At 48.9% G+C, this 27,759-nt stretch overlaps 1 protein-coding gene and 1 long non-coding RNA gene across 2 annotated transcripts in view; one reads left to right on the top strand and one right to left on the bottom strand.

Annotated features, from left to right (window-relative positions):
• Window positions 1-6,363: 6,363 nt before the first annotated feature.
• On the bottom strand, window positions 6,364-23,109 carry ZSCAN22 (zinc finger and SCAN domain containing 22). The gene is given in 5 exon segments (XM_059381995.1): window positions 6,364-8,597; window positions 8,599-9,177; window positions 12,457-12,907; window positions 16,071-16,181; window positions 23,001-23,109. Coding segments are annotated over 3 exon segments (1,473 nt in total). The 5' UTR covers window positions 12,855-12,907; window positions 16,071-16,181; window positions 23,001-23,109; the 3' UTR covers window positions 6,364-8,101.
• Window positions 23,110-23,140: 31 nt separating this feature from the next.
• LOC132005162 (uncharacterized) overlaps window positions 23,141-27,759 on the top strand; it is a 9,589-nt gene continuing 4,970 nt past the window's right edge. Inside the window, exons 1-2 of the long non-coding RNA XR_009400745.1 lie at window positions 23,141-23,280; window positions 26,052-26,189. This is a non-coding gene — a long non-coding RNA (uncharacterized LOC132005162). The remainder of the gene's footprint in view (window positions 23,281-26,051; window positions 26,190-27,759) is intronic.

The following is a 27,759-nucleotide window of genomic DNA, read 5'->3' as shown; positions in this document are numbered from 1 at the left end:
GGTGTCCTTGGCTATGGCAGCCCTGGTGCAAGGGGCCATACTTCCAGGGATGAGGGAAGTGGTCTGGGATCTTGTGTCCTAAAGGTAGATGGGCTCTGGGTTGGATCCTGAGGATATAGGGGCCATGGACTGGCTACTTGGGGCCACATTTGTCAAGATTACCTTTTGCTTTCTTCAAGCGGCCTCCTACTCCGCAGGCACATCGGCCTGGTCCCTAGTAGGTCTGGGTAGGGAGCTCCCCAGAAAAACCCAACCCTACCTTGACCAAATTGGTCCCCACACTGGGAGGGACTTCAGAAAGGCTACATTTTGTAGTTCTCTTTTTTGGACTGAGTGGCCACCAGCTGATGGTGCTGGAGTATGTGCCCAAAGGCTAGGTCTCTCACACTGAGATTGAAACCGTTGTAGGGCTGCGACTCCTCTTTATTCTTTCCATGTCCCCTCAGACCTATCTAAGGTCCTTTGCCTGACTCAGTACCCCTCTGGACATTTAATTGCCCAGTCCACTTAGAGCTTGGCCCTCAAGGTACAGGCATACCAGAAGCTTTGTATCAGCATTCTCAACTAATACTTGGTAAGTTTTGTTTAAAGAACTTGCCTATTTCAGCTGAGTGGTCTGATTTCCTGGTATAGAGTTAGTCACAAAATTCCTGTATTAGTTTAATACCTACAGAGTCTGTAATGATGTCACCTCTTTTATGTTTGATATTGTGTCCCTTCTTACACCCCCCAATATCTCCCTCTGTCAGTCTAGCTAGGGATTTATCAATTGTATTAATCTTTTCAAAGAACTAATTAATTTTTGGATTTGTTCATTTTTTTTCTTTTATTTTTTAAAGATTTTTATTTATTTGACAGAGAGAGAGAGATCACAAGTAGGCAGAGAGACAGGCAGAGGTGGGAGGAGGAAGCAGGCTCCCCGCTGAGCAGAGAGCCTGATGCAGGGCTCGATCTTATGACCTTGAGATCAAGACCTGAGCCAAAGGCAGAGGCTTAATCCACTGAGACACCCAGATGCCTGTGCTCATTTTTTCTATGGTCTCTTTTCTACTTTGTGGATCTCTACCTGTATCATTATTATTCTCTTCCTTCTATTTCTGAATTAATTTGTTCTTTTTCACTTTCTTCAGGAAACACAGATCATTGATTTCTTGGGAGGAGACATCAGTACTAGCTCATTATTAGGCTTAAAAACCAGTCTGTATTAGTTTAAATAATAGGAAATTACTTCTATGTGAATAAAAAATAATTGCCCTGCCAATTTTATTTATTTATTTATTTATTTATTTATTTGAGAGAACACAAGCAGGGAAAGTGGCAGAGGCAGGGGGAGAAGCAGGCTCCCCACTCAGCAGAGAGCACACTGTGGGGCTCAATCCCAGGACCCTGGGTTCATAAGTTGAGCTGAAGGCAGACGCTTAACCAACTAAGCCACTCAGGTGCCCATAGAGCTTCATTGTAATTCATTTATTCATTTATTGGGCTTATTTCTTTGCATAGGTGTGTGTGTCTGTCTGTCTCTGACGTTTCTCTAGGGATTACAACATGTGTACCTCATTCTTCAGTCTACATAGAATTAATATTATACCATTTACAGTGAAATATAGAAATCACTACATAGGTCTCTTTGCCCTCCCCTCTAATTTTTTAAAAAAATTTTGTACACTAATGGTTCTTTGAGATATAATATATATGCATAAAAATATACAAATCTCAAATATATCACTGAATGATTTTGATTTTTTTTTTAAATTTTATCTGACAGGGGCGCCTGGGTGGCTCAGTGGGTTAAGCCTCTGCTTTCGGCTCAGGTCATGATCTCAGGGTCCTGGGATTGAGCTCCGCATCGGGCTCTCTGCTCAGCAGTGAGCCTGCTTCCCCGCCCCTCTCTCTGTCAAATGAATGAATAAAAATGTAAGAAAAAAAAAAAAAAGATTTTATCTGACAGAGAGAACACAAGCAGAGGGAGTGGCAGGCAGAGGGAGAAGACTCTCCACTGAGCAAGGAGCCCAATGTGGGGCTCGATCCCAGGACCCCAGACCCTGGGATCATGAGCTGAACTGAAGGCAGCCACCTAGGCACCACCAGTGAATGAATTTTTATATTCTCCCCTCTTTATGTTGTAGTCATACATACTACATCAACATACATTGAACACTACCAAAGTTTTGTTTTCAACAGTTATGTCTTTTTTTTTTAAAAAGATTTTTATTTATTTATTTGACAGAGATAGATCACAAGTAGGCAGAGAGGCAGGCAGAGAGAGAGAGAGGAGGAAGCAGGCTCCCTGCTGAGCAGAGAGCCCGATGCAGGACTCGATCCCAGGACCCTGAGATCATGACCTGACCAGGCAGCAGCTTAACCCACTGAGCCACCCAGGCGCCCCTATGTCTATCTTTTTTAAAAAACATTCATGTATTTCCTAAAGAACAAAAATTTGCAGTGCATTACTTTCTTGATTACCAAAGTTCCGATTTTCTTTCTGTTGTCACTTCCCTTCTACCAAAATCACTGTTTAGCCTGCTGGCAAGATTGTTAGTTTTGCCTAATTTGAAAATGTTTTTATTTTATTCCCCTTCTTGATGTGTATTTTCATTGGATATAGTATTTTGGATTGCCAGGGTTTTTTCCCCCAGCACTTTAAACATGTTGTTTCTCTGCCTTCTGGTTTTCACTGTTTCTGACAGGAAACCCATAATCTTTTGCACTGATCTTTACAGGATGCATAGTTTTTCACAGACTGTTTTCTTTTTTACTTTCTTTCTTTCTTTTTTTTTTAACGATTTTATTTATTTGTCAGAGACAGAGGGAGAGCGATCGAGCGAGCACAGGCAGACAGAGAGGCAGGCAGAGGCAGAGGGAGAAGCAGGCTCCCTGCCAAGCAAGGAGCCGGATATGGGACTCGATCCCAGGACCCTGGGATCATGACCTGAGCCGAAGGCAGCTGCTTAACCAACTGAGCCACCCAGGCGTCCCTCACAGACTGTTTTCAAAATTTTAAAATTTGTTTTCAGTTCAATTATGATGTGTCTAGGCATGGTTTTCTTCGAGATAACACTGTTTTTCACTGAGCTTTCTGAACCTGTACACTGAGACATTTTCCAAATTTGAAAAGTTTCCAGTAATTACTTCTTCAAATATTCTCTCTGCTATTATCACAAAGAATGTGGCAGCATTTTCAACTACATGTATGGTCTTATCAGTTATCATGATTCTGTTCCCTAATACGGATGTCATGAGCTGTCTGGTTCCAAACTATCCCATCTTCCTAATGCATGTTCTATTTATTACAAGAAACGCCACAAAAAAAACAAACAAATAGCCCCCCAACAAAATAACATAGCAATCCTATGACCCTAATGATACTTTCGTGTCAACATCTATTTTGTTGAAATTAATATAGCTCTGTTGTCTTTCTTCAGATTCACATCTGCCTTGTATATCCTTTTCTATTCTTTTATCCTCAACCTGCCCATTTTAAAGGTGTTTCTTCTAAAGAACATATGTCTGGATTTGAAGGAAATTCAATGTTAGTATTTGTCTTACTTGGTTTGTTGAACTTAGTGGTGCTTCTTAAAATTGCTGACATATTTGGATAGACTTTCAAATCTTAGTGCTTCCAGTCTCTGGCAGTAAAAACTTGGCCACGTCCCTTCCTCTGTAAAACAGGGATGGTCATCCTGACCTGAGTGTTGTGAGATGATGTACATAAGTTATTTGGCAGAGTGAATAACACATGTGGATCCTTAATGAAGATTCCTTTTTCCCAATTTCCTCCCCCGTTAGAAAAACATGGGAAGACACATATGTCATGACAAAGTGGGCGGTGGAGATGCTTAGAGAACCAGGGAGTGGAGTTTCAGCTCTTCTGTGCCAAAGACAAGGAAAAAGGAAAATGGGGGGCAGAAAGAGGTGGAGATGGACACTGCAAGCTGGTCGCCAGGCCCTGGATTGGGTCCTACACAAGGCAGGTCATCTTATTCCTGCTATTATAGATGAGCAGTTCACTGAGGTTCAGGGAAGTCACTAATCTGAGGTCCCAAAAGCAGCCCTGGGGAGTAGGGCTCGGCAGCCTGACTTTAGGCCCATATCTTTCCATTGCCTGAAGACTTATTGGAGGCCTGTGTGATCATTTCACTAGTAATGTGTATCTCTCATCTCTGAGCTTTTCCCTATGTCTGTCAACTTTGAGTCTCTCAGCCTTGGTCTCACTATGAGTGGCAGTCTGCCTGTGTGCAGGTGTATCTGGGACTTTCTCAGAGATACTGATACAAGATCTGTTTTCCTGGGTCTCAACTTTCCTGTTCTGAACCTCACTCCTTGGTTGGTCTGTGTGACTCTGCTTACTTGTGACACAGAGGGAATGAGTTCAAGACACAGGGAGAAACACTGGGAGAGATGGTACAGTACAAAACAGTATGGCAGGTCAAATGGCTAACATGTGAATGTGATAGGGTCATTAGAGTGAGGAAGACTGACACCCTAAAAGTTAAGAACAGAAGCAGTGACATCCAGTTACAGACATGGACCCTGAAAGAGGGGTAGGGATACAGAATTGTGAGAGGAGGCCAGAGAGCACTGACAGCATGCTGGCAACCGCTGAGTCCAGGGAATTCTGGGGCGATATAAAGGGCAGACTCAATATGGTAACATTTTATTGAGGCCACTGTATGCCAGGCTTGTCTGAGTGCTGGGGCTCTAGGAAAATAAGATTCTTCTTGCCCTGCACGGTGTCAGGAGACAGCAACCTTTCTCAGGTCGCAGGGTGGAGCATGGCAACTGCCTCCAGGAAGGCACCAGTCACAGTATAATCATTCAACAGACACGGGTCAGAGCTTACTGCATCCTATGATGCAGATACTGAGGTTAAGACATGGTCCTTGCTCTTGGATACTCACAGTGTCTTTGGGAAACACAGACTGTAAGCTCTGGAAGCAGTAAATACAACATGGTAGGAAGTTAAAGAGAAGTTAAGGAGGTGCTCTGGAAGCAAAGAAGGCAAGCTGAAGTCAGCTCAAGGAAGTAGGGAGGGCTTTGTTAGAGAGAGATATGTGAAACATCTGGGAGGAAAGGAGAGGAGGTTTGCAGGCAAAGGTACAGAGGCACGTAGGTGGGGGGAAATATGGCTTCTTCAGGAACCACAAGTAGTTCCACATGGCTAGTGTATGGAAGGTGGGGCTACCACAGGAGGAGATGAACGGGGGGTCAGGTCACAAATGATCATGAATGGCAGGTGAAAGAGTTTGACATATATCCCTAAGGGCAGTTCTCTGAAACCATTTTCACATCACTGCACACAGAAAAATGACAGTTTTCACCTACACATATAAGGGTACCTGGGGAGGTTGTTTGGGGCCAAGACTTATGTCTTGGCATACTTGTAACCCATTCAGGAAGCTTTGCCAAAGAAGGGGGTGCACTTTCTTTTTTCTTTCTGCTTAACACCTGGCACTTGCTCTTTGATTTTTTTTTAATTAATTTATTTTCAGCATAACAGTATTATTTTTTCACCACACCCAGTGCTCCATGCAATCCATGCCCTCTATAATACCCACCACCTGGTACCCCAACCTCCCACCCCCCGCCACTTCAAACCCCTCAGATTGTTTTTCAGAGTCCATAGTCTCTCATGATTCACCTCCCCTTCCAATTTCCCCCAACTCCCTTCTCCTCTCTAACTCCCCATGTCCTCCATGCTATTTGTTATGCTCCACAAATAAGTGAAACCATATGATAATTGACTCTCTCTGCTTGACATATTTCACTCAGCATAATCTCTTCCAGTCCCATCCATATTGCTACAAAAGTTGGGTATTCATCCTTTCTGATGGAGGCATCATACTCCATAGTGTATATGGACCACATTTTCCTTATCCATTCGTCTTGGTTCTTTCCACAGTTTGGCGGCTGTGGCCCTTGCTGCTATAAACATTGGGGTACAGATGGCTCTTCTTTTCACAACATCTGTATCTTTGGGGTAAATACCCAGGAGTGCAATTGCAGGGTCATAGGGAAGTTCTATTTTTAATTTCTTGAGGAATCTCCACACTGTTCTCCAAAGAGGCTGCACCAACTTGCATTCCCACCAACAGTGGAAGAGGGTTCTCCTTTCTCCATATCCCTTCCAACACATGGTGTTTCCTGTCTGGTTAATTTTGGCCATTCTAACTGGTGTAAGGTGATATCTCAATGTGGTTTTAATTTGAATCTCCCTGAGGGCTAGTGATGATGAACATTTTTTCAGGTGTCTGATAGCCACTTGTATGTCTTCACTGGAGAAGTGTCTGTTCATATCTTCTGCCCATTTTTTGATATAATCCAAAAATTTGTATAGAATCAGAAGAGATCCCGAATCGCTAAGGAAATGTTGAAAAACAAAAATAAAACTGGGGGCATCATGTTACCGGATTTCAAGCTTTATTACAAAGCTGTGATCACCAAGACAGCATGGTACTGGCATAAAAACAGACACATAGACCAGTAGAACAGAGTAGAGAGCTCAGATATGGACCCTCAACTCTATAGTCAATTAATCTTCGACAAAACAGGAAAAAATATACAGTGGAAAAAAGACAATATCTTCAATAAATGGTCCTGGGAAAACTGGACAGCTATATGTAGAAGAATGAAACTCGACCATTCTCTTACACCATACACAAAGATAAACTCAAAATAGATAAAGAGCTCAACGCGACACAGGAATCCATCAGAATCCTAGAGGAGAACATAGGCAGTAATCTCTTTGATATCAGCCACAGAAACTTCTTTCAAGGTATGTCTCCAAAGGCAAAGGAAACAAAAGCAAAACTAAACTTTTGGGACTTCATCAAAATCAAAAGCTTCTGCACAGCAAAGGAAACAGTAAAAAAAACAAAGAGGCAACCCACGGAATGGGAGAAGATATTTGCAAATGACAGTACAGACAAAAGGTTGATATCCAGGATCTATAATGAACTCCTCAAACACAACTGGAGAGCTTTCTACTACGGAGTGACACAATCAGGTCTGGCTTGCAGAAAGAGCCCCCTGGAGGCTGGTGTGGAGAATGAAATATCAGGGGAAGTCAGGAGAGAATGAAGGTAGGAGACCCCAGGTGTGATCCAGATGAGGTGATGAGGGCTCACAGAAGGTGACAATGGTGAAGGCGGATTAGAGGTGAGTTTTTGGTAAAGCCAACAGGGCTGATGACTGATGGGATATAGAAGAAGAGGGCAAGGAGAAACAGATGCTGTGCAAGCATCATGTCACACCTTTGATTAGGGAGAATGTGAGAGAGACTGGGGGCCAGGAGAAGGCCTCACAGAAAAGGCAGCCCCACAGGTTGGCCTTGGAGTTAGACATGAACAGGTGGAGCAAAAGGGTAGGTGTGAAGGCACAGAGGTGGGCACAGGCTGGCATCCTTCCTGGGCTAAGCGGGAGAGGAAAAGCTAAGAGGTAAGTTCAGCTTACCGGGTAAGTTAAGAAGTAAGAAAAGGTTAAGAGCAGCTACATTGGAACATGAAGCTGGAGCCTTTCTGCCCAGAGCATCTTGGGACCACTGAGTCCCGAAAGAAACTTTACTCCAATTGTCACAGCTCTGAAGACCAATCCAGGTCCTCAGCTCAGCTGTCCTTTCTCTGAGATGGGCCTGAGTGGGGGATGGAGAGAGGCAGGATCCTTCTGGAAGATTCTCCTGCTGGCCTGAATAGCTCTGTGTTCATCAGGTGCCTCCATCTGGGTCTCCAAACCCAGAGTTGTTCCCAGACAGCCCCAGAATCTGCCCTGAAGCACCTTATCATTTTAGGGTACTATCAATCACCCACCCTGTTCTCTGTTCCTTTGGAACTTAGGGTTTATTTTATTTTATTTTTTAAAAATATTTTATTTATTTGACAGAGATCACAAGTAGGCAGAGAGGCAGGCAGAGAGAGAGAGAGAGGAGGAAGCAGGCTCCCCACGGAGCAGAGAGCCCGATGTGGGGCTCGATCCCAGGACCCTGGGATCATGACCTGAGCCGAAGGCAGAGGCTTTAACCCACTGAGCCACCCAGGCGCCCCAGGGTTTCTTTTAGATGTTGATCCTCCGAGAGGAAGTTGTTCTGTGTCCCAAGGGCTTTCTTTGGTTACTGCAGAATTGTAATGTGGATTCTCAGGTGAACCATGAGGGCTGAGCTGCGGCTCAAGGCCTTCCCACAGTCACTGCACTTGTACGGCTTCTCTCCCGTGTGGATCCTCGGGTGCCCAATGAGGGAGGAACTCTGTGCAAAGGCCTTCGGACAAAACTTACACTGATATGGCTTCTCTCTGGAGTGGATTCTCAGGTGGCGGATCAGAGCTGAGCAGTCACTAAAGGCTCTCCCACAAGCGTCACACTTGTAGGGCTTCTCCCCAGTGTGGATGCGCTGGTGCTGAGTCAGATGGATGCTCTGGCTGAAGGCCTTCCCACACTCATCACACTCATAGGGCCTCTCCCCTGTGTGCACCCACTGGTGCTGAGTGAGATGGCTACTGCGGCTGAAGGTTTTGCCACATTCCCCACACTTTTAGGGTTTTTCTCCAGTGTGGATCCTCTGGTGCCGAGTTAGCTGGGTGACCCCGCTGAAGGCCTTCCCACACTCTACACTCATGGGGCTTTGCCCTGGTGTGGATGACTTGATGCCGGGCCAAGTGAGCGCTCCGGCTGAAAGCTTTCCCACAGTCACTACAGGTGTAGGGTTTCTTCCGAGAATGGCTCTTCTGATGTGTCTTGAGGGCTGAGGGGCTCTGGAATGTTTTTCCACATTCACCACACTTGGAAGACCTCCTCCCTGAATATATGCATGGAGGCTCTGTCCTATCACCATCTACTGGATCAAATTTCTCTTCCGGTGTCTTCTCTTTTGAGGTGAAATTTAGCCACACATTGGGACTATTCCCCACGGCACCAGATTCACAGCTGTGCTGGTCAATGGGAACATCCTTGTGAGGCTCTGAAGTTTCCCTCAAAGCCATCTTGTGGGGGACAGACTTCATCCAGGTTTTCCCCGAGAGTCCTGCCTGCTTCTCTGAGCTGCCCTCAGGTTCACAAGCATCACCAAAGGTGGGTCCCAGAGAAATACCTCCTATAAGGGTTTCAGTGGCCCTGTCTAATGTCTCTGACTCTTCCAAATCACTCTGCTTGCAGTTTGCCTCTGAGAGCTTGGCTTTTGGGTCCCATCCTGAAACAATCCAAACCACAGTGTCACCACTCTTTCCATACAGGGCTCCCCAACTCGGCCTGGTCTGACTCTGTAAAGGGAGACACAGCCACTCCTGACATTTGGCCCCATTTCCAAAGGAAAGTTTCTCATTTGGTGTCCTGGATGACAAAAGGGCATAGGGCTGTCCTCCCACACCATCAAAAACTGAATCACAGGTTTCAATCCCCTCTCCCCACAAGTCTCATTCTTCAAGGCTGCTGATTTTTGCTCAAGTGTCAGAAGAAAGACTCTGATGTTGAACTGAACTGAAAGAGTGAGAGCAAGTAAGCACACACAAGGGTTCTTTTTCGCCAAGTGCCTGCATACTTGCTCCCTCTGGGCCGGCCCCAGCTCTTGGTGCCTTCCCCGTGGACCTAGACACCTACTGAGCATTTTCTGCAGGTGCTCAGTAAATACTGGCTGAATGAGGGAATTAATTCCAGATGCTCACAACTGTGCAGTTTCCTATAGCAGACTCTACCTCGAGCCCTAAGTAGACAAGTGCTGCTGAGGGTGAGTGGTGACACACCTGCCTGGCTTCCCTAAGACCCCAGGAGGACTGAGGCCCACTCTTTCTAAATGGCTGTGGAGGCAGAGTATGGTTAAAAGGAAGCTGGAGACTGCGTTGTGTATGAGTCAGTGGCATGTCTGAACTGACCTTTGAGCTGAACTGATCCTTGAGGGGTGCACAGGGCACCTGGGGACAGTGAATAGCATCGTGCACTGGACAGACCCCAGGAAGAGATGGAAGAAGGCATATAGCTGCTGCTTGAGTCCACAGTGGGGCCCCAGCTCTGCCGCTGGCCAGCTCCAGGGTCTTGCGCAGTCTTGCTTTTGTCTGGCCCTGCTTCTCCACCTGTGTCAGAGGAACCCACCGCCGCCGCTCGCCTCCTAGGGGTGCTGGTCATTCTTGGACTCTTGTTATGTGCTAGTCTCCAAGTGGGTCATTTCAATTGCCTTGTTTCAGCTTCAGTCTGCTTTCACAAGGATATACTGCAACAACAGCACTTCAACAAGGAAACAGGCCCAGTTGAAGGAAGTCCTTGAGTAACTAACTGGTACAAGATGACACAGTTAGCTAGCAGCCAAGTTGAGATTTCAACTGTAGATCTCAGCTTTCCTCCTCTAAGCCTACAGATGTCCTCCTAACTCCCCAGCCTCTCCAGCCACATGCTTGGTCCCACATCTCCCTTTCTTCCTCTATTCTAGAAATATCACACAACCTCCCTTTCCAGAATTCACTGGTCCTTATTGTACCACTGGCCCTTCACCTCCCACCATTCCCTCTGCCTGGACTGCCAGGTCCTTCTTGTCTCAGTGCCATACTGCCTTTTCTCTGAAAACCTCAACCCTGCAGGAAGATGGGGTCATTACCCTTGTCCCCATGACCTCTGCCTAGGCACAGCTGATGGGGCCAAGGGAAAGCGCATGACTACCCTCTCCAGAAAAGTCTGCTTCTTAAGGAGCTAAAAAATAAATCATCCTAACAGCCCCAGTTTCCATTGTGTTTAATCTGTGCCAGGCATTAACACTGAGGTAAGTATTATGACTACAATTCCCATTTTATTGACAGGGAAACAGAGGCACAAGAAAGTCACATGACCAGGAGGAAGAGGAGCAGTGGTTCCTCCTACTCACAGCACACCTCCTCCCAGGTCCCAGCATACACCTGCTATATGTTACCATCAGGCCTGGCCACACTGGGCCAGGCCCTTCTGGGAGGAGCCTTCACTCCCTGCTCTCGATTGTCCTGCCATCCTCTTTGCATGCTACAGGCCCTCCCTGGGCTGGGCTATTGGTGTGGGTCCACCAAAGCAACAGTGCCCACTCTAGTTAAGGGCAAAACTGACTCAGCCAGATCCTAGAAGGCCAGCAGAGGGAGGAATCAGAGAAGACACAAGGAGACACCAGGTATTTCTGTCACTCCCGCCCCCACCCTCACAGGCTTCCAGCCCCCAGCAGCCTGGTTTTCCTTGCTCATGTTAGTCCCTGGGATCTGGTCATCCAAAAAACAAGCACAAGACCCTAACCAGTTCAGCTGGCCTCAGCCCAGGAATCTTTTACTGTTCTTCCTGGGGATTTCTACACTGGTAAGACATAAGTCTGGGTTGCTGAGCCAATTTTATCTCCAATGAGGATAGAAGCTGCTTAAGAGTAAAGCTAGGGGCACCTGGGTGGCTCAGTTGATTAAGTGTCTGCCTTTGGCTTGGGTCATGATCTCCAGTGTGGAGAGCCATCCAGCAGATGCAAGGAGTCACGTAAATGGATGTGCCCGTGGATTGAGGAAATGAGGATGATTGGTTGAGGAGAATGTGGGCGCGCTCGTGATCGGCGCGTGAACAGCACTAGGAGCCAAGAGATATATGCATGATCACTGCTAGAGAACAAAAGAATCCTGCTCGGTTACATAAGAGCGCACGAGGGCACTGCATGCACGGCATTCTGATTGGGCAGGAAGGGGGGCGTACGCACGTGAATATATACTGCTGTATATGCTTGGTGCGGCGCGGCCGCCATTAGCATTAGTACATTAGCATTAGTAATAAAAGAAGTTTGCCACTCACCTCGTCTGCGGGTCGTTCTTGCGGGCCGAGAGCGACACTCCAGGCCCTAGGATTGAGCTCCCCCTGTCAGGCTACCTGCTCAGTGGTGAGTCTGCTTCTCCCTCTTCCTCTGCCTCTCCTGTGCACTCTCTCTCAAAAAAAAAAAAAAAAAAAAAAAAGGAAAAGGAAAAGAAAAAGAGAGAAACTAATGTAAGAAAACCCAACTGAGGGCGCCTGGGTGGCTCAGTGGATTAAGCCGCTGCCTTCGGCTCAGGTCATGATCTCAGGGTCCTGGGATCGAGTCCCGGATCAGGCTCTCTGCTCAGCAGGGCATCTGCTTCTCTCTCTCTCTGCCTGCCTCTCTGACTACTTGCGATCTCTCTCTGTCAAATAAATAAAATCTTAAAAAAAAAAAAAAAAAAAGAAAAGAAAACCCAACTGAGAAGCAGAATGAGAAAAAGAGTCCTGATACCATCAACAGAGCTCCTGAATATAGCCACAAAGCCTCCCTACTTTGCCTGTCAGTTTGGGCTGGGCTTTTGGTCATTAGCAATCAAAACAGATCTGCTTAGCACAGTGTGTGAGAGTCTGGGTGAGGTACAAAGGTGACAAGTGCATGTGTGAGCGACCCCAAGCCCAAACCCTGCACTCCCACATTCCAGTCCAGGCTCTGCCCTCAGTGTGCTGTGAACAGTTACCAGCTGCCCCCCCTCATCTCTCTTGTTGAATGCCAGAGTCATACCTTCCACCAGTACGGCAGCCTCCTCACCACTCTTGGGGAACTGGGCACCCACCCAGGACTGCATCTTGGGGGGCAGCACCCCCAGAAACTGCTCCAGCACCAGCAGCTCCAGCATCTGCTCCTTGGAGTGCGCCTCGGGCTGCAGCCACTGGTGGCACAGCTCACGCAGCCGGGCCAGGGCCTCATGTGGGTTGGATGCTTCCTCATAGCAGAAGCGCCGGAAGCGAAGATGAGCAGCCTCAGGGTGGGCGGTGTGGCCAGGGCTAGATTCCTGGATCTCAGAGAGGGTGGCTTCCTCATCCTCCACCTTCACATGGAGGAAGCCTTCCTGTTCCCAGGGCACTGGGCTCAGAGGACTCTTGGGGATGGCCATCAAGCATCAGCACAAAAGGGAGGCACAGGAGGGCTGGAGTGTTGGAACTGGGTCTGCAGGAATGCCAGAACTTTGTCATCGTGTGGAACTTGGGGCTCTGCTCGTACCTGTAGAGCAGGGCAGATGCAGACTGGGGGCCTGTGAGATGTGAATCATTCTCAGAGCTACACAGATGCTCAAAATAATCAGGTGCTAAGCACCATTCTAAATGTTTGTATACAATAACTCATTTAAAACTCACAACAAAGTCAGGAGGTGGGAACTTCCTTTCCATTGTATCGATATGAAAACAGATAGAAAGGAGAAGAGTTGCCCAAAGAGTCCCAGATACTGAAGGGATGGGGAGTTGCTGAGCTGTAAACCAAGGCAGCCTAAGCCCATGGCTGGTCTGCTTACAGTGCTCTTCCTACACAGAACCAGATCTCCCTCCCCTCACACATACTCCCCAAGTAGCTACACACAGTCATTCATTCACTTTATTTGCTAATTATTTTGTAGCTTCTGAGATGGATACTTATATAATTGACGTTCAGCCTTTCTTCCTTTCCTCTTTTCTAATACATTTACTTAAGGTTATAAATTTCCTTCTAAACAAAGCTTTAACTGCACACCCATAAGTTCGATGTTGCATTTTCGTTATCATTTAATGAGTTCAGAGTATTTTCTCATTTTCGTTGTAGTTTCTTCCTGACCCAGGGGTTATTAGAAATCCACTCTTTCATTTCCAAACAATTGGGGTTTTCTCTTATCTTCTTATTGCTGATTACCAGATTGACTGTTGTGCTCAGAAAATGTGCTTTAGTTATTTTTAATCCTTTGAAATTTGCTAAGACTTGGTTTGTAACCCAATGTATAGTTAACTTTGGTCAGTGTTCTGCATAAACTTAAAAAATAATGCAAAAAATTAAAAACAGAACTACCCATACAATCCAGCAATTCTATTTCTGGGCATTTATCTGAAGAAAATGAAAACACTAACTCGAAAAGATATATTCACCCCTATATTCATTGCAGCTTTATTTATAATAGCCAAGATATGGAAGCAACCTAAATGTCCAACAACAGATGAATAGTTAAAGAAGATGTGGCATATATATATCATATATATCAATATACATATGATATGATACCTATACATGATACATATGATATACATGATACATATGATACACATACGATGCCATACATATACGTAACATATGTAGACAGACAGATATAGATATATATATCAGCCATAAAGAAGAATAAAATCTTGCCGTTTATGACAACATGGATGGACCCTGAGGTATTATGGTAAGTGAAATAAATCAGAGAAAGACAGATACCATTTGATTTCACTTACATGTGGAATCTAAAAAACAAACAAGTGGACATACAAAAGAAAACTAGATTCAGGGACGCCTGCGTGGCTCATTTGGTTGAGTGGCTGCCTTCCGCTCAGGTCATGATCCCAGGGTCCTGGGATCAAGTCCTGCATCGGTCTCCTTGCTCAACAGGGAGCCTGCTTCTCTCTCTGCCTCTGCCTGCTTGTGTGCTCGTTCTCTCTCTCTCTGACAAATAAATAAAATCTTAAAAACAACAACAACAACAACTAGATTCATACATAGATACAGAGAACAGACTGAGGGCTGCCAGAGGAGAAGGGGGTTTGGGACTGGGTGAAAGGGATCAAGAGATACAAACTTGCACTTATAAAATAAATAGGTTATGGGGATGTAATGTATAACACACAGAATATAGATCATGATACTGTATTAACTTTGTATGGTAAGAAATGGTAACTAGACTTATTGTAGAGCATTTTACACTGTGTATGAATTCTGAATCACGGTTGAACATCTGAAACCAATAAAATGTTGTACATTAACTATACTTCAATTGAAAAAATGCAAAGCCTTCCCAGATAAGATAAACAAATGATGACAGATAAACAACTTCATCAACATTAAAAACTTTCATGATTTGAAGGACACCAACAAGAAAGCAAAAAGGCAACCCATAAAATGACAGGAAACATTTACAAAATATATCTGATAAGGAACCTGTATCTAAACAATTCCATAATAAAAAGACAAATAATCCAGTTAAAGAATAGGCAAAGGTTTTGACTAGACATTTCTTCAAAGAAGATATACAAATGACTAAGAGGCAACATGAAAAGATCCTCAACCACAGAAATCCAAATCAAACGCCCAATGAGATACCACTTTACACCTGCTAAGATGGCTAAAATCAAAAAGAAGTAACAGGGGTGCCTGGGTGGCTCAGTTGGTTAAGCCACTGCTTTTGGCTAAGGTCATGATCCTGAAATCCTGGGATCGAGTCCCGCATCAGGCTGCCTGTTCAGCAGGGAGTCTGCTTCTCCCTCTGACCCTTCCCCTTCTCATCTCTCCCTCTCTCATTCTCTCTCTCTCTCTCAAATAAATAAAGAAAATCTTAAAAAAAAAAAAAAAAAGGTAACAAATGTTGGTTGGCATTTGAGCCATGGCCTTGGGCACAGGGAGAAGCAAACCTTAGTAAAGTAAGTCCCCAATCCTGAAACCTTTCTGTGGCAGCTGGCAACTTCTGGCAAAACTGTGTTTGAGCCCATAGAAACTCATTTGGACCTCTTGTCACCTTGTCCTTGCCCCTTGTCATCCCCAACCCCCATCTTTACAGCCTTCCTCCCTGTTATTCTCATATTCTACGATCTCTCTCTGCACCTAAATTCTCCTACTCCTTCAGACCATGCTTTGCCTGCCTTGTCTCCAAGAGCTGTCCAAGTGCTTGGAACAAGCTAAGTGAGTGCCCTGGGTCTCTCTTTCCTATAGCTCTGGCTGTAACCACGTTACCCCAGAAAGACCCAGCAAGCGGGAGCAACAGCGCCCAGGGCACAGCCTACGTCAAGTGCATAGTAAATAGGTGCTGAGCAAATGGGGACCGGGAAAGGCTGAGCACGTCACCCACAGACGTGGGGAGTCACTGTACAGGGGAGGGGAAGCAGGAACGGAAAGGACGGCAGTAAGTGCACCAAGATTCCAAGCTCCCTTCTGGATACCGGGAGCTTCTATTCTGGAAAATTCCTGATGACAGTCACTGAGACACATGGACATGGACCCGACTCAGCCCATCCCTCTCCGCACTGACCGCACATCAGGTCAAGGTCCCCAATCCGTGAGTGTTCAGCCAACCGAAGACAGTAGTTCTTACTTGTAGCTGTCCTGACAACTGACCTACCTCAGAGGGCTGCTGTGAGGTCACCCAAGGCGCTCCATAACGAACATGCAGCAGCGGGCCAGCACTCGGCGAACACGTGGTGGATACCCAGTTGGCTGACTCCACAGCCTCCTGCCGGGTTAAGCACACAGAAGCTGCTGGGGACACATCCACAATGTCAGGTGGGTGGCCACCGTCCAACAGCTGCAGCTGCGGACGTGGCGAAGCACAGACTCGGTAAACTCTGCGAAGTACCCCCGGTCCAGTGGGCCCCAAAACATCTTAGCCACACGGTCGCATGCACACAGCCTACCTCAGGTGCGGCATCTGCCACACCCCCGAAACCACGCCGGCACTCCTGTGACATCTCTGTGTCACTCCTGTTGAGCTGGCATTTGGTACCGAAACCTGGGAAGGAGATTGAGCCCCCACCTCAGTGGGGAGGCTCTCTCCTTTCCCTAGCCGGACTGGACCTCCCTTTCCGAACGCCACTTCCAAAGCCGTGGTGAGTTTCCCCCGATTCCGTGCCTCCTTCCAGAAAGCCTTGTCCTACTCACGGCCCTCTCAGGGCAGACCCCGCCGGTCACCAGGTGACTTTTGTGACTCCCAGAGGCCAGGAGACCTCTACGGCAGTCGACACAGTTTTTCCGCAACCCAGTGGTGGACGAGGGGACACCTTTCTCCAGCCCTTGGGTGCCCGGCAACGAATTGTGGGGACCTCCCAATCCAAATTCGACCCTAAAACATCCTGGGGGTGTTTTAAGCCTGTTGGCCAATCTTAAAACCCTGGAACTGGACCAGGACCTGCGGAAACGATGTTACTGTATTGTCGCTTGGCCACAATACCAATTAGACAATCGGTCCCGGTGGCCTCCGGAAGGCACATTTGACTATCCGATTCTCATGGACCTAGGCAATTTCTGCAGACACCAAGGCAGATGGGCCAAGGTCCCTTATGTCCAGGCTTTCTGGACTCTGCGCTCTCGCCCCTCCCTCTGCTCTCACTGCTCCACCTCACAGGTCCTCTTGGCCCGCTCCCCTCCCCCTACCCTGCCACCCACTGCTCCCAAAGACTCGGACCTCTCCTCCCTGTCTCCCTTCTCTGAACCCCCGGAGAGCTTCACCCACCCACCGACAAGAGGGCCCCTGGCTCCTCCTCCTCCTCCTTACCAAGATCCCTTACCCCAAGGTCCCTTAAGTTCAGGATTTCTTTTTCTTTCTTTCTTTTTTTTTTTTTAAAGATTTTATTTACTTATTTGACAGAGATCACAAGTAGGCAGAGAGGCAGGCAGAGAGAAAGGGGGAAACAGGCTCCACGCTGAGCAGGGAGTCCGATGTGGGGCTCGATCCCAGGATCCCGAGACCATGACCCGAGCCGAAGGCAGAGGCTCAACCCACTGAGCCACCCAGGTGCCCCAAGTTCAGGATTTCTAAACCCTCGCCCTCGTCTACCCCTCCCCCTCTCCCTCCCCACTCCTATCCAAACTCCTGACAAATTTATCCGCAGTAAACAGGAAACTCCAATCAAAGTTTACGAAGGTCAAATAAGCTCTTGTTATTTGTTAAAATCTGCTAGCAAAGAGATGACTAGAACTGATGGTTACTTGTGTCTCTCAGAGGTTTTTTTCTTTTTTTTTAAAGATTTTATTTATTTATTTGACAGACAGAGATCACAAGTAGGCAGAGAGGCAGGCAGAGAGAGAGAGGGAAGCAGGCTTCCTGCAGGGCTCGATCCCAGGACCCTGAGATCATGACCCGAGCCGAAGGCAGCAGCCCAAACCACTGAGCCACCCAGGCGCCCCGTCTCTCAGAGTTTTAATGGGTAATTCTTAAGGTAGCTTTCAAAGTCTTTAACCAAATGGGATAGAATACTAGAGTGCTGGTCGCTGGAACTAGGTTTACGATTTTGAAATCTGTTGATAAACATCTTTTGTGCTTAATTGAATTCTGTTTTAACAGCCCCGGGGCTACTGCTTGAGCTAGATCCTTTCATAAAGAATGGAAGGGGAGAGTGATCACCTCCCATTAGCCAGGGATACCCAAAGGGGAGGGTGTCCAATCTGTTTGAATCTGAAGAGTGCCTGACTGTGTGAATGTGTCTGCATGGCTCCACCCACAATAGGGCTCGAAAACCCTCCCCTGATTTAGTCTGCCCCCCTAAGGGAGGTTGCTGGAGTTGAGGGAGTTGTTAGAGTTCATGAGCCCTTCTCTCTACAAGACCTTTCCAAAATTGAGAAACGTTTGGGCTCCTTTTCTGCCAATCCTGATAACTATATCAAAGAATTCCAATATCTGGCCCAAGCCTATGACCTCACCTGGCATGATTTACATGTGGTCCAGACCACCACCCTCACCACAGAGAGGGAACACATCCAGGCTGCTTCCCGGGGAGCACACAGATCAGGTCCATCTCACTGATGCTGCCATGCCAATTGGAGCCCAGGTAGTCCCAGCTGTAGAACCAGGTTGGGATTATCAGGATGGCCAAGATGGCCACTGGTGCCGCGACCACATGGTTCAATGTCTCATAGCCGGCATGCGGGCAGCCTCTAATAAGGCCGTTAATTACGACAAGATTAAGGAGATTGTCCAGGCCCCTGAAAAAACCCCCGCCTTGTTTCTTAACCAATTGACCGAGGCCTTAACCCAGTACACTTGCTTGGACCGCGCCTCTCCTGCAGGGGCCACAGTACTGGCTACTCATTTTATCTCAATCAGCACCGGATATACCGAGAAAGTTAAAGAAGGCTGAGGAGGGCTCTCAGACCCCCATTTCTGACTTGGTGAAAATGGCATTTAAGGTCTTTAATTCCCGTGAGGAGGTGGCTGAGCTTAAATGACAAGCCAGACTCCAGCAAAACCAGACTCTTGGTTGCAGACCCAAGCCTTGGTAGCAGCCCTGCGGCTGGCCGGCTCTGGGAGCCAACAGAGAGGGGCAACGAATCGCACCCCTCTGGGGGCCTGTTTCAAATGAGGGGCTGAGGGACATTGGGCTCGCCAGTGCCCCAATCCAAAGCCGCCAACTCAGCCTTGCCCTCAATGCCATTTGATGGGCCACTGGAAATCCGACTGCCCTAACCTCGGGGTATTTTCGGCACCTCAAAGTGGGGGACCCCCCCCCCCCCCCCCCGGGACAGGAAGTCCGGCCTTTCAACTGCTTGGATTGGAGGACGACTGACAAAGCCCAGACTCGGCTGCCCCTCTCACCCAGGCCGAGCCCAGGGTTACGCTCCAGGTAGTGGGTAAGTCCATCTCTTTTTTGCTGGACACGGAGGCTACCTACTCTGTTCTGCCTTCCTACTCGGGACTTACTCGAACCTCACCAATTACTGTTATGGGGATCGATGGGACCTCCTCCAATCCTAGGGTGACCCTTCCCCTCACCTGTAGTCTAGATGGGTTCCCCTTCTCCCACTCGTTCCTAGTGATTCCTTCCTGCTCGGTCCCTCTACTGAGGAGGGACATTCTCCAGAAAACTGAGGGCAACTATCTGCCTCTCCCCTTCCTCCCCTTCCTCCACCTGTCTTGTGTTTCCCCAAACACCTCTCACTTTACAGTACTGGACCTAAAGGACGCCTTTTTCACCATCCCCTTGCACGGATTCCTATTTTCTTTTTGCCTTCACCTGGGAGGATCCCGACACGCACGCTTCTGGACAACTAACTTGGACTGTCCTACCCCAGGGGTTCAGGGACAGCCCTTATCACATTTTCAGCCAGGCCTTGACTCCAGACTTACAGCAGTGTGTCCTTAAGGCCAGTACTCTACTACAATAGTGGATGACCTCCTCCTCTGTAGCCCCTCCCTCTCGGTCTCCCAGGACAACACCTCCGCCCTACTTAACTTCCTGGGGGCCAAGGGATATCGAGTCACCCCCTCTAAGGCCCAATTGTGTGCCCCTTCAGTTACCTATCTGGGCATACTTCTGACTCCCACTTCTAAGTCCCTTACTGGGGACTGCTTACTACTCCTCCAAGAACTCCAACCTCCCAAAACGGCGGATGAAATACTATCTTTTCTTGGGTTGGTTGGGTTCTTCAGACATTGGATTCCAAATTTCTCTATCCTGGCCCATCCTCTGTACCAGGCGGCTAAAGAGACCCCCCAGGGTCCCCTAACTGATCCCACTTCGATCCGCCACTGATTCTCTAAATTAGGGGACCGCCTTACCACCGGGCCAGTTTTAGCCCTACCCGATCTCTCTAAACCAATCCATCTCTACACTGATGAGCGCTCCGGCTTGGCCACCGGCCTCCTAACACAACTGGTGGGGCCTAAGCATAGGGCTATAGCCTACCTGTCCAAGCAACTGGATGTCACTGCCCAGGGATGGCAGCCCTGCTTCAGGGCCCTAGCGGCAGCTGCTTCTCTTATGAAGGAGGCCCTCAAATTTACCTTAGGGCAGCCCATCACAGTCTACTCTCCCCACGGACTCACAGACCTCCTTAGCCCCCGATCCCTGGCCCATCTGACTTCTCATCTCCAGCTATTCCATCAGCTATTCCTAGAAAACCCGAATATCTCTCTCTCTACCTCCCCCCTCAACCTCCCCCCCCTTATTCCTGCCTACTCTACAAAGGAAACACAAGCCCTCCAGGCATGGGGAGGAAAGATTGGAGATAAAGGGGTGGAACTACCTTCGGGACAGGATTGCCCTGCCAGGCAATCTGGCGCACACCTTGATTACTGACCTCCCCCGATCCCTCCATATTGGCCCAAAGGCTCTCCACCAATTTCTTCAGCCACTGTTCTATCATCCTTCCTTATCTAAGGTAATTGAAGTTGTCCACAAGGCTTGCAAAACCTGTTCCTCCGTGAACTCACAAGGAGGAATCCACAGACCAGGACCTAACCATCAGCTCCGAGGTCATCAGTCGGGGGAAGACTGGCAACTGGACTTCACTCACATGCCTCGCCACAAAACCTTTCGCTACCTATTAACCTTGGTTGATACATTCACAGGCTGGATCGAGGCTTACCCCACGGCTCGGGAAACAGTGGACGTGATGGCTACACTACTCATTGAGCACATCATCCCGAGGTTCGGATTGCCCCGGACCCTCCAGTCAGACAAGGGACCCGCCTTCATCTCCAGTGTAACCCAACAGGTAGCTGAGAGCCTCAACATAACCTGGAAACTTCACATCCCATACCACCCTCAGTCATCAGGTAAGGTAGAAAAGGCCAATGGGCTGCTCAAAGCCCAACTCACCAAACTTGCCTAGAGACCAGTCTTTCCTGGCCCACACCAGACTCTGGGCTATGCCCCGCGGGCCTTTGGGCTTAAGCCCATTCGAATTACTATACGGCTGGCCCTTATAAATCATAGCCTTCCAGCCATTTCCCCGCCTCTTTTATCCTATCTACCTTACTTCACTCTCCTCTGAGCTCTCTCAAGGGCCCACACCAACACTGTCCTCCCAGGTGCAATCCATCCTATTCCCCCAACACCGTGGAGGAAGGGCTGCCTTCCTCCCATTCATAACAGGGGCAGGAGTAGCCACAGGGGTGGCAACTGGAACAGCGGGGATAGGAACTTCCATAGACTTTTTTTACAAACTCTCCCAAGCCCTGAATGATGACATGGAACGAATTGCTGACTCCCTCCAGCCCTACAGACGCAAGTCACCAGCCTGGCAGCCTTAGCTCTACAGAACCAATGGGCCTTAGACCTCCTGACCACCGAAAAAGGGGGGATCTGCCTATACTTAAATGAAGAATGTTGTTACTTTGTTAAACAATCAGGTATAGTTACCTCCAGGACCAAAGAACTCAGGGATCGGATCCAAGCACGGAGGCCAGACACGTCTTCCTGGGGCCTGGATCCCTAACACCTAGGTAACCTGGCTGCTCCCTTTGGCAGGACCTGTATGCATAATCCTCCTTCTAGTCTCAGTTGCTCCCTGTCTTTTCCGATACTTGCAGGATCGCCTACAAGAACTTGTCCGAGTGTCCGTCACTCAACTCCTCCAGCCCTACTCTCGCCTGCCGACTCCGACTACCACTATGACAACGCCCCCCTTAGCAGGAAGTAGCCAGAACTGAGTCAACGCCCCTGACACCATTATATTAAGCAAAAAGTCGGAATGTTAGGCTGGCAGAAAGGGCTGCTTAAGATGGTGAAAGTTCCCGCCACAAAACCTGAACTCGGACAGGAGAACAAAGGCCCAAGCAGGAATCTGAGACCCCCAACCCGGGCTCCAGTGGACCAATGGGACCCCGACGAGTAGGCGAAATATCCAAATAAGGGAAACTTGCCAAAAGACCCCTGAGTTCCCCTCGAGACCCCTTAAAAGCCCCCTCCTCTCCGCCTTGAGCGCGACTTCCGCCACTCTGCTTTTCTGAGTCGCGGAACTTCCCTGAGGGTGCCCACCTCCTCCGGCGCAACTTTCCTGGCTCCCCTTCTCCCTGAGCCCTGAAACTTCCCCGGGGAGTGTTTTTAATAAATCTTGCCTTGCACCCACTTTGCCTGGTGTTGTGTTTATCTCGCCAGAAAAACTTTACAAATCCCAGTCAGGGCAGGAGCCGCATGTCCTCACAGCGGCGCCAACGCCCCCGCGAACCCCGTCACTACCCGGCTCCGCGCCGCCAGCCCCGCAGCCACACCCCCACGCTCCCACGCCTGACGGCACACAACACCCCCCGGAACGCAAGCCCCTAGCCCCGTCGGCCACACACCACAGCTAGCGGCCCGTCAGGAACGCGCGCCCGCGGCGTGGCGCCGCTGCAGCCCACTCTCAGGCTGCATCCCCGTCCGCTGGCGCCACGCTCCGGCAGGGAGTTCTACACTCGGCTGGGGCGGCCGTCACGCGGCCCTCCAGTCGCGCCGCTTGTGGTCAGCGCTCGGGTCGGTCCCGCACGCCTCGCCCAGGCCGCCGCAGGAGCTGGCGGCTTCGGGGCCTGGAGGGTTCCTCTCCCGCCGCGACCCCAGCGGACCGCCCCAAGACTCACCTCACCCATGCGGTGGGAGCCACTTCCGGGAGCTCACCGGGAGGCGCCCACTCGTGGGGACCACGACGCCCAGAATGCGCCGCGCTGTCCAGCAGCGCGCCCGCCCTCCGGGACCACAATTCCCAGAATGCGCTTCGCCGTCCCGCGGGCGCGCTGGCTGGGCGGAACCACAATGCTCAGGGGTCTAACGTTTCAAGCTCCGCAGCCCGTTAGCCGCCCTCCGGTCCTCCTGGATTACAAGCCCCAGAAAGCCCCGCATCCCCTCCTGCGCACCCTGGGGGTACGACGGTAGTTGCAGTGCGGGCGGGTAGTGGGCAGAAGGTTGGCCCACTGTGGGATTGTGGCGGACGTGAGTGGAGAGTTGGGCCAGAGGCTGTGCAGTAGGTGGAAGCGTGCACGGTGCGTGGGGGTGAGAGGTGACGGTGTCGGTGTCGGTGTGAGGGGTGTCTGCGTGTGTAGCATGTGTTGCTTTTTGTGACCATATACAGGTGATCGCACGTATTTGTCCTTTGTGGCTGTAGGTGCCCCACAGTCTAGGGTGAATGTGTCTTTTGCTGTGACCACGTGTGTGGATAGTTCAGGTGTGTGTAACTTGTGCTTGTGCTCTCTGTGTTAGTCACCATATGTGACAATCCTGCAGCACGCTGTGGCTGTCACATTGAGAGAGGGTGTCTGGTGGTGGTACCCAGGAGAGCCCGATACAGCAGGAGGGTCCCAGACTGTGTAGAATTGCTCTGTGATGGTGCAGGGACTGTGACTGTGATCGCGGATGTGACTGTGTGATAGCGTGGATGCCTGAATGTGTGACTGTATGTGAGAACATGTCCTCTGTGGAGAGTCTGAGCAGGAGACTCCGGCTGGTGGCGGAGGACAGGGTGGGTAGGGGCCTAGCCTGTGTGGTGAGGCTTTGAGGTTGGCCTGGCCCATGCTTACTGACCCCAGCCTGTGATCATGGCCCCTTCTCCTTGTCAGAACTTTGCCTGCAGCCAGAATGAGCACCTTGTGTCTTCCACAGATGTGCACTGAGCAGTAAGGGCCAGTGCCATCCCAGATGGGACCTGAAGACGACAGGCACCGCCTGCCTCTATGGAGTGGACGTTGTTGGGAAGGCAGACAGTAATCAAAGATGCAAAAACTGCTTCTGAGGAGGTGGCATCCTAGCTGAGTCCTGAATAGAGGGAAGAGGCAGAGTGTTTCAGTAGATGGAATGCTAATCCCAAGAGCCTGAGGCGGGTACAGGCAAGGAGGCCCAGCTGGAGTGGATTGAGGGAAGGACATAGCAAAGAATAGGGATGGAATTGGGAGGCCTGTGGGGGCCGATGGTGCAGAGCTTATGGGCCATGTGTGGACTTGGATGTCTACCCTGAGAGAGGTGGGAGCCATGGGAAGCCTTTGGCCAGAGAACTGTGCTTTGATTTAGCTCTTTGTAGGATTCCTCTGGCTGTTATAGGGGAAGTCTCCTGGGGTGAAGGTAGAGGCAGGGAGACCTAGGAGGTGAGTGCTGCTGGAATCCCGGGGAGCAGGGTAGGTTGGATCAGGATGGTAGAGGTAGAAGTATTGCTAAGTGGTCAGATACAGGTTTGTTTTGAAGACAGAACAGACAGGCTTGATGGGTTGAAGTGCTGCATCCAAGGGGAGAGCAAGGCTGGCCCAGGAGCCTGAGAGTGTTTTAGTTAGCTACAGCTGCCATAACTAAATACCACAGACTGGGTGGCCTACACAATAGACACTTATTTTCTCACAGTTCTAGAAGCTGGAAGTCCAGGATCAAAGTGTTGGCAGGGTTGGTTTCTCCAGAGGCTTCTCTCCTTGGCCACATTCTTGCTCTGTCATCATGTGGCCTTTCCTCTCGAGCACACCCCTGGTGTCTCTCCCAGTCACTGCATTAGGGCCCACCCATATGACTTCGTTTAATGTTTGCGCTCTCTTTAAAGGTCTCCAAATACAGTCACATTCTGGGATATACCAGGCATTAGGTTTAGGGTGTTAATGTGTGAATTTGGGTGGGACACAGTTCAGCATGTAATGGGATGAAGGGGCATTGGTATGAGTGTGGGGATACTTGCTGGGAGGCTTCTGAGGGTAGGGGAGAGAGGGCAACAGCCAGAGGAGACCCAGGTCCCAGGGAGTAACGAGCCTGGATGGACAGTAGGTGTGGGGTGACCTGGAAAGTCGACGGGAGCTTTCCTCAGGGCCTTCCTCTCTGTCCAGATTAGGAGTCTGTGCTGTTAGAGCAGAGAGGAGTCTTACCCTTTCTATGACCCGAGGCCGGGGCATCCTTGGTGCTTAGCACAGGTCAGAGCCCCAAGAAGAGTTGTGAAGAATGAATGGCAGAGTGACGGTATTCCATTCTTGAAGCTGCTTATCTGGATTCTGTCTTACTTTCCATCCTCACCGTGGCCCTTCCACTCCACATCCCAGACTTTGGAAGACACCTTTATGCTTATTCTCGGATTACTGGACCAGTGCTCTGGACCTCTGGGTTTTCCTGAATAGACACTCCTCTCCCTCTCTCTCTTTCTCATTTTCTCCCCAGAATTCAAACCCCATCTTTTATTCCTCTTAATTTGGCAGTTATGTCAGTCAGCTATTGGTCTGTAATGAACTGCTACAACAGTTCCCTGACCGACAGCAGTAAGCACTTTTTTCTCTCATGAGTCTAAGAATTGGCTAATCTGGGCTGGGCTGGGTTCCAGGCTATAGGTTGGGTCCATCTCTACTGTATTTGTCTTGTACGGCTTATAGGGCAAGTTTATCTCATGGTGATGGCAGAGATGCCTGCAGGCTTGAGGCCCAGGCTCAGAACTAACATACTAGCAACTCCACTCAGATTCTGTTGGCCAAAGCAAGTCACATGGCCACACCCAAAGTCAAGGAAGAGGCATCCATGCTGCCTTTAGTGAGAAGAACCACAAATATGGCCAAGGGTATATATACAAGGAGGGGTAGAGAACTGAACCGTTAATTCTGTCTACTTCATCAATACTTTTGTTTTTTTTTTCAGCTTAGAAAGTCAACGGAGTTGACATTTGTGATCTTGGTTTCTTTCAGATCAAGGACGGTGACCACAGAGCATATTCAAAGAGCTGCTGCAGTTCATCATGGCGGTAACAAGGAAGGTCATCAGAAAAGAGAGCTCACGGGGCTCTGCCTTCAAAGATGCTGATGCTACTGAGGAGACTTTTCTAGGTAAAAAAATTTTAAGAAAAGGTCATTCCCTAATAGACCTTTGGGGAATAGTCAATAGACTAGAATTTCCTAGTATGGGGAGAGGTTATAGGCAATAAAGTTGTGAGAAGTGGGGGATGTCTAGGTGGCTCAGTCACTTAAGTGTCTGCCTTTGGCTCAGGTCATGATCCCAGGGTCTGGGATCAAGTCTCGCATGGGGCTCCTTGCTCAGCGGGGAACCTGCTTCTCTCTCTGCCTGCTGATCCTCCTGCTTGTATTCTCTCTCTGACAAATAAATGAATAAAATTTTTTTTTAAACAGTTGTGAGGAGTGTCAGGATACCTTCCAGCTCTATAAAAAAATAGAGCGTTGCTGTGGAAAAGAAACCACACATGTTAGGTGCACATGGAGGAAACTTTGAGCACATGCCAGAGGCAGTTGTGTCCTAGGCTGCCTGTGTGGACAGGAGTCCCTGCAGGTTCAGCTTGTATTGGAAGAGTTTCAGGCAGCACTTGGCCCTCCCTGTGCACAAGAGGACTCACCCTGGGAAAAAGCCCTATCCATGTAGCACCTGTCCATGTAGCACCCGTGGGAAAGTCTTTCAGTGCTGGTCTAACCTCATTGATCACCAGAGGATCCATACTGAAGTGAAACCCTATGAATGCCACGAGTGTAGAAAAGTCTTCCTTGCCTGGTATATAGTGTACTAAAAAGTACACCAGAGGACCCACCCCAGAGGGAAGTGGTACGAATGCAAGTAGTGTGGCAAAGCCCTTCCAAGGAGCTTGGACCTGCGAAAGAGCCCTGGTGGCTGTGCTGTCTCCATGCCCCACGTTATCTCCCATCGTCCAGAAGGCCTAAGGCATGTCCTCTCTCTCATCTTACACCTACACTCTCATTGCTTCCCTCCCTGCTGCCAGTTTGCCCTTTTACCTGGTTCTCTTTCCATATTCTTTTCCCTTTAAAAATTAACTCCCTTCTGGGACGCCTGGGTGGCTCAGTTGGTTGGACGACTGCCTTCGGCTCAGGTCATGATCCTGGAGTCCCGGGATCGAGTCCCGCATTGGGCTCCCAGCTCCATGGGGAATCTGCTTCTCTCTCTGACCTTCTCCTCACTCATGCTCTCTCTCACTGTCTCTCTCTCAAATAAATAAATAAAATATTAAAAAAAAATTAACTCCCTTCTTTTTATTTTTTTTATTTTTTATTTTATTTTATTTTTTTTTAAAAGATTTTATTTATTTATTTGACAGAGAGAAATCACAAGTACACTGAGAGGCAGGCAGAGAGAGAGAGAGAGAGAAGGAAGCAGGCTCCCTGCTGAGCAGAGAGCCCGATGCAGGACTGGATCCCAGGACCCTGAGATCATGACCTGAGTCGAAGGCAGCGGCTTAACCCACTGAGCCACCCAGGCGCCCCAACTCCCTTCTTTTTAAACTATAGCTCACATACCTCAAGTTCATCCTTCTAAAGTGTGCAGTTCACTTTTTTTTTTAAAAGATTTTATTTATTTATTTGACAGAGAGAGATCACAAGTAGGCAGAGAGGCAGGCAGAGAGAGAGAGGAGGAAGCAGGCTCCCTGCTGAGCAC

Source organism: Mustela nigripes, chromosome 17 (genome assembly GCF_022355385.1).
Source record: "Mustela nigripes isolate SB6536 chromosome 17, MUSNIG.SB6536, whole genome shotgun sequence".
Classification (NCBI taxonomy): domain Eukaryota; kingdom Metazoa; phylum Chordata; class Mammalia; order Carnivora; family Mustelidae; genus Mustela; species Mustela nigripes.
This window is presented reverse-complemented; position numbering and strand designations above follow the sequence as displayed.